This window comes from Procambarus clarkii, chromosome 55 (assembly GCF_040958095.1).
Source record: "Procambarus clarkii isolate CNS0578487 chromosome 55, FALCON_Pclarkii_2.0, whole genome shotgun sequence".
NCBI lineage: Eukaryota > Metazoa > Arthropoda > Malacostraca > Decapoda > Cambaridae > Procambarus > Procambarus clarkii.
In genome coordinates this window covers 9,603,577-9,610,352 of record NC_091204.1, presented here as the reverse complement: position 1 = coordinate 9,610,352, position 6,776 = coordinate 9,603,577, and the positions used below count along the sequence as shown (strand labels likewise).

General features: G+C 54.3%; 1 protein-coding gene across 7 annotated transcripts in view; it reads right to left on the bottom strand.

The window, feature by feature from the left end:
* LOC123748304 (uncharacterized) overlaps positions 1–6,776 on the bottom strand; it is a 67,304-nt gene that overhangs the window by 29,127 nt on the left and 31,401 nt on the right. For 3 of the 7 annotated variants that reach the window (XM_069305453.1, XM_069305450.1, XM_069305451.1), the window contains exon 2: positions 1,738–1,855. The exons of the other annotated variants lie outside the window; for them this stretch is intronic. Coding sequence is in view for 2 of the 3 variants with exons in the window: in XM_069305450.1 (XP_069161551.1) it covers positions 1,738–1,837 (100 nt within the window). In the remaining variant the exon portion in view is untranslated. The remainder of the gene's footprint in view (positions 1–1,737; positions 1,856–6,776) is intronic. 7 annotated transcript variants of the gene reach the window in all.

Below are 6,776 nucleotides of genomic sequence, written 5' to 3'. Positions count from 1 at the left end.
TGCCCACCGAGCCCCACGGGTGCCCACCGAGCCCCACGGGTGCCCACCGAGCCCCACGGGTGCCCACCGAGCCCCACGGGTGCCCACCGAGCCCCACGGGTGCCCACCGAGCCCCACGGGTGCCCACCGAGCCCCACGGGTGCCCACCGAGCCCCACGGGTGCCCACCGAGCCCCACGGGTGCCCACCGAGCCCCACGGGTGCCCACCGAGCCCCACGGGTGCCCACCGAGCCCCACGGGTGCCCACCGAGCCCCACGGGTGCCCACCGAGCCCCACGGGTGCCCACCGAGCCCCACGGGTGCCCACCGAGCCCCACGGGTGCCCACCGAGCCCCACGGGTGCCCACCGAGCCCCACGGGTGCCCACCGAGCCCCACGGGTGCCCACCGAGCCCCACGGGTGCCCACCGAGCCCCACGGGTGCCCACCGAGCCCCACGGGTGCCCACCGAGCCCCACGGGTGCCCACCGAGCCCCACGGGTGCCCACCGAGCCCCACGGGTGCCCACCGAGCCCCACGGGTGCCCACCGAGCCCCACGGGTGCCCACCGAGCCCCACGGGTGCCCACCGAGCCCCACGGGTGCCCACCGAGCCCCACGGGTGCCCACCGAGCCCCACGGGTGCCCACCGAGCCCCACGGGTGCCCACCGAGCCCCACGGGTGCCCACCGAGCCCCACGGGTGCCCACCGAGCCCCACGGGTGCCCACCGAGCCCCACGGGTGCCCACCGAGCCCCACGGGTGCCCACCGAGCCCCACGGGTGCCCACCGAGCCCCACGGGTGCCCACCGAGCCCCACGGGTGCCCACCGAGCCCCACGGGTGCCCACCGAGCCCCACGGGTGCCCACCGAGCCCCACGGGTGCCCACCGAGCCCCACGGGTGCCCACCGAGCCCCACGGGTGCCCACCGAGCCCCACGGGTGCCCACCGAGCCCCACGGGTGCCCACCGAGCCCCACGGGTGCCCACCGAGCCCCACGGGTGCCCACCGAGCCCCACGGGTGCCCACCGAGCCCCACGGGAGCCCACCGAGCCCCACGGGTGCCCACCGAGCCCCACGGGTGCCCACCGAGCCCCACGGGTGCCCACCGAGCCCCACGGGTGCCCACCGAGCCCCACGGGTGCCCACCGAGCCCCACGGGTGCCCACCGAGCCCCACGGGTGCCCACCGAGCCCCACGGGTGCCCACCGAGCCCCACGGGTGCCCACCGAGCCCCACGGGTGCCCACCGAGCCCCACGGGTGCCCACCGAGCCCCACGGGTGCCCACCGAGCCCCACGGGTGCCCACCGAGCCCCACGGGTGCCCACCGAGCCCCACGGGTGCCCACCGAGCCCCACGGGTGCCCACCGAGCCCCACGGGTGCCCACCGAGCCCCACGGGTGCCCACCGAGCCCCACGGGTGCCCACCGAGCCCCACGGGTGCCCACCGAGCCCCACGGGTGCCCACCGAGCCCCACGGGTGCCCACCGAGCCCCACGGGTGCCCACCGAGCCCCACGGGTGCCCACCGAGCCCCACGGGTGCCCACCGAGCCCCACGGGTGCCCACCGAGCCCCACGGGTGCCCACCGAGCCCCACGGGTGCCCACCGAGCCCCACGGGTGCCCACCGAGCCCCACGGGTGCCCACCGAGCCCCACGGGAGCCCACCGAGCCCCACGGGTGCCCACCGAGCCCCACGGGTGCCCACCGAGCCCCACGGGTGATGGTAACCATGCTGGGGACCCGGCCTGTACTCACTGCTGTAGCTGCAGGTGAAGTCCGTGACTTGTCTGGGTAAAGGTTGAGGAAGACGCAAGTGGAAACGGGCTGCGAACCTTGCTTCCATCTTGTGACTCATTCTCCCCGATACTCACTCCTGGAGATACACACAAGAGGTCAGCAACGGCTCGGGAATGAGGGCTCTGGCAAAGCGTATGGTAAACGCGGATGGGAACAATGTGGAATGGGCAGCGAGTAGGGTACAAGAGGTTCTCAAGGTTAGCGGGAACTGAGGCGGGACACCTGGGAGGGGAAGGGCTAGGGGGATCGGTAAGGGACACCTGGGAGGGGGGATGGACTATCTTGAGATGAGATGATGATTTCTGGGCTTTAGTGTCCCCGCGGCCCGGTCCTCGACCAGGCCTCCACCCCCAGGAAGCAGCCCGTGACAGCTGACTAACACCCAGGTACCTATTTTACTGCTAGGTAACAGGGGCATAGGGTGAAACAAACTCTGCCCATTGTTTCTCGCCGGCGCCTGGGAACGAACCCAGGACCACAGGATCACAAATCTAGCGTGCTGTCCACTCGGCCGACCGGCTCCCTGGAGGAGGAGAAAAGGGCTCCAGGAATGGAGGAAAACTGTGGGAGGGGGGAAACGGGTAGGAAAAAACTGTGGGAGGGGGGAAACAGGTAGGAAAAAACTGTGGGAGCGGGGAAACGGGTAGGAAAAACCAGGCAGTATCAAAGAGATAAAGTGTGCAAATAATGACCGCTTATTTTTTCGGAAACTTTGTTAATGGCTTTTTTTTCTATTAACTTTTGCAATTCTTCGTTTCAGTTATCCTGAATTATTCAACGAACCTCTGCAACGCCGGTCGGCCTAGCGGACAGCACGCTGGACTTGTGATCCTGTGGTCCTGGGTTCGATCCCAGGCGCCGGCGAGAAACATTGGGCAGAGTTTCTTTCACCCTATGCCCCTGTTACCTAGCAATAAAATAGGTACCTGGGTGTTAGTCAGCTGTCACGGGTTGCTTCCTCAATCTTTTCCCCATTGACTGCTGTTAATGTCTTTGCGCAACGTTGAAGACGTGCATACTTAAAATTGCTGAAGGCTGACTTTTTAATTACCGTCGCCTGGCTTCCTGTATCAACAAAAGCTGTCAATCTCACACCTTCCACTTTCACCTCAAACGTAGGCCTACCATCACTAGGAGCCTGCTTTCATGCTTTCGTAGGAGTGACTTCGCAATCCCTCTGTATATGCCCGCGCTTCCAGCAGGAGTAACACCTCCGCGGATCTCTGTTGGTACCCCGCGCAGGGTGGCTCGAACTTGCAGCTGAGGGCTGCTTCCCGCCTGATGAACCCGCGCCACAGTGACTCTGCTCGGCTCCCTCGCCTTTACTTAACGCCTCTACGTATGGCGACAACTGAGTGCCCGGCGTCTCCGTGCGCATCTGCCTGTCTAAGGCTGTGGCGGCCTGGGGTTGGGGTCGAGGTATGGTGTGGGTGGCCTGGGGTTGGGGTGTGGATGGAGGTTGGGGTTGAGGTATGGTGTGGGTGGCCTCGGGTTGGGGTGTGGATTGAGGTTGGGGTTGAGGTATGGTGTGGGTGACCTCAGGCTGGAATGGGTATGGGTATGGGTATGGGGTGGCCTGGGGTTGGAATGGGTATGGGGTGGCCTGGGGTTGGAATGGGTATGGGTATGGGGTGGCCTGGGGTTGGAATGGGTATGGAGTGGCCTGGGGTTGGGGGAAGGGTTGGTATGGGAACTGAGGATGGGGTTGGTATGGGAATTGAGGATGGGGTTGGTATGGGAATTGAGGATGGGGTTGGGGTTGTTGTAGTGACGGATGAGGTGTACCTAGGTGGTCCCCAGTGGTGTCGGAAGAGGTGCTGTCCTCTACACTTCCACTCCCACTGGTCCCCACTGACTGGTCATTATCTGGGTTAAACATTTTCTGTGATTCCTGGTGTGCCACGTCTCTTCTAAACTACCCTTTAGTACACCCTCGACCCGGACTCACTACAACCGTGATCTTACACAAAAAAAATCACAACTCTATTCTAAGAGAAAACTACTAGATTCCCAAAATAGGAAATACAACGATTTATCGAGAGAATCGCTGAAGTGAATCCAATGAATGAGTGTCTGCCCCGCACTCGTGTCTGCCCGTGAATATCCCGCAGTTCTCTTGCTGAAACCTAAGTCCTTTACGTTAAAAAAATTAAAGAATCTAATTTATATAAAACAATTTAAATGATAACGCAACTAACGCACAGCACTCGTGATGGATTAATAAAGAATATTTACTGTACTTGAATACTAAACGCGCTTGAAGTGAGCAGCGTGGCCACTGATGACTGATGGAGCGGACCAGCTGCGCTGAAAAAAAACTAAGTCCCGCGCTTTTTCGCTTAAACGCTGAAAAATCAAAATTTTTGTTCTGAAGGAAAAATAACTAGTTTTACGTTAATAAACCGCTCTAGCGATTAATATAGACACCCAGGACCTATAAATGCTTACTAAAAATTGAATTTTTATAAAAAAACTGCGCTTTTACTCAATTGCTGGACTCTGCCAATTTTTCTGACTCCGAGGGAAAAAAAAAATTTCTATCACCCCAAATATCACAAAACTCCTTTAATTCAAAAAAAAATTTGGGTTTCTCGTTTCCAGATATAAATACGTTATTATTTACTACTGACGTTGTATACAGAACAATACTGACACATCGGGCGGTTTCAACACTCATTAATTCGAATTTTCGTCAAAATCCGAGATTTTCACCTCAAATGGACTCTGACAAAATTACGACACGATTTTCTCGAAAAATAACTAAATTCGGCAAAAATGTAATTATCACTGTTTAATGCTTTACGAACAGAATTACGTCCCTTGCGCGCACTAGAGAGTAATACTGACCCCAGAATATACACGAAACATGAAAATTAGAATTTCCGCCAAAAAGTCAGATTCTAGCCCAAGCTGGACTTAGAAAATTTTCCACCTACGTTTCTACTGAAAACAGAGTTCTAAGTCTAAAACACAATTCTACCGTCTTACTGGTAACAACTAGAAAATATCACGCGCATCGACTGGGGAATCCTAATGACGCCCAGAACATACACGTGACCCACGAATACAAATTAATTACAGTTAACGACTTTCCGACATTGACTTAGCCGAAAACTTATCCCAAAATACTTATAAATATTCCATGGACAAATAACATTTACACGCAACTTTACTATCCCTTAAAGTCCTTCACTTATCTATCGTGACCGACATATAGCCCTAAGTCCAGAGGATTAACTACACTCTAGCAACAACGCCTCTGACTTAGACTAATACAACAGGGAATAGCAAAAAAATGTACGCACTTAGCCTAATATGCAAGAAAACGCTAAACACTTTGATAAAAAAAATTTTTTAACCGGGGATTGAATTTAGGGAAAAAAATTAATCTAGAACAACGCAAATAAACGGAAATTACTTTATAAATTTAAGTATACTTAATTAAAAAAAAATGCACTCGACTTAATCCTATAATTGTCCTTACCGGCTCGCCGTACCACACCTAGCCTAGAGGCCACACCATCTAGGTTCCAACAGAGCGACACGCAGCTTTCAGCAACAATTATGACTAGGGACGACTCAACCTCCACTAAGTGTGCGATCACTTAGTTGTTGAATCGCTGCTAGGTAGGTTACTAGTCCGTCCCTCGGAGGCCGCAACGCCCTTCACGGATTACGTTTTTCCTAGCGTTTTGGGTCGTCTAATAACGCCCTCGGACTATCTACTGGCGTCCCATAGATATATCCGCCCCCGACAGCCCTCAAGGAACTGCTGTTGAGAGTATGGCGGCTCCCAACACCTCTGAATTAATTGCAATGGGTCGAGTATGGTACCCAGTCCAATCAACTCGGAGCGGTCTCCTTTTCAATAAATCTAATTTTAACAACCTAATCTTACTAACTAACCTTAATCATATCAGCCCGCATGACCCAAGATTCGCCAATCCCCACTCAAACGCACTTGTGGGGCGCACTGCTAATCCTGGCCCGCGGCTGTCTCCTTAGCATCCGCGCACGTGTTCGAACGGCTAGACGCGTGAGCCTTTCAACAATTTCAAACAAAATTGTTGAAACCACCGCTGTGCACCATTGTAACACAGGTTTGGGTTCTCTCTCTCTTTACTTCCTTCTTTCTACTCCCTCTACCCGTATTCTTACTTTTATTTCTAAACCAAGGGACCCCAAAACTTTTAACAAAGCCAACTCCACGCCACGTGGTCCTAAGACGATTGACCGACTTAGGATTCTACACCCAGTATGACGTGACCTAAGCTCTGAACAAAACCCTAGAGTCACCTCTGCTGCCACCACCAGACCAGTAATACAAGAGCAATGATCGAGGTCTGGATCGATCACGCTAATTAATCAACCTAGGGGCTTGATCCCCACTATAAACGATGACCTTGAGTGTGGAATAAATTACACGGTAATGATAATTCCGATTCGATGTTAGAATCGGCGCCCAATGCAACTCCGCCTCGGGTGGACCACGTGACCAGGACAAGTATACACATAAAACACATGGAAACAATAAAATGCAAATTAATAACAAATTTAATTTATTAAAAGAAAACTAAGACAAAATCTAAATAGGTTCACTCCCTATCACTTTAACACTCCCTACTTGACCTGAATGGCAAATGAGAAGACTATTTCTATACATAACCATAGCAACTATACCTCTATGTTTTCCAGCTAAGATGTTGTGCTGGTTTGGGGAGAGGTAAGATGGTTGACCTCTCCCAGCTGCTCCCGTATTCACACTGATTTTTTTCTTGTCTGGACTACCCCAGACAGAGTATTGTATTGTTCCGCCTAGTCAAAGTTCTACCCAGTTACTAGCAAGGTTTAAGTTATAACAATTAAACTCTGTTTGTACTGAATTGATCCAGACTGGTTGAATTATTTTACTGAATTAAATTACAAACATCTAACGGCAGAGCTGTTCCCGATCACAAAAATGGTTATTAAAACTTTGAGAAATATTAGACATGTCA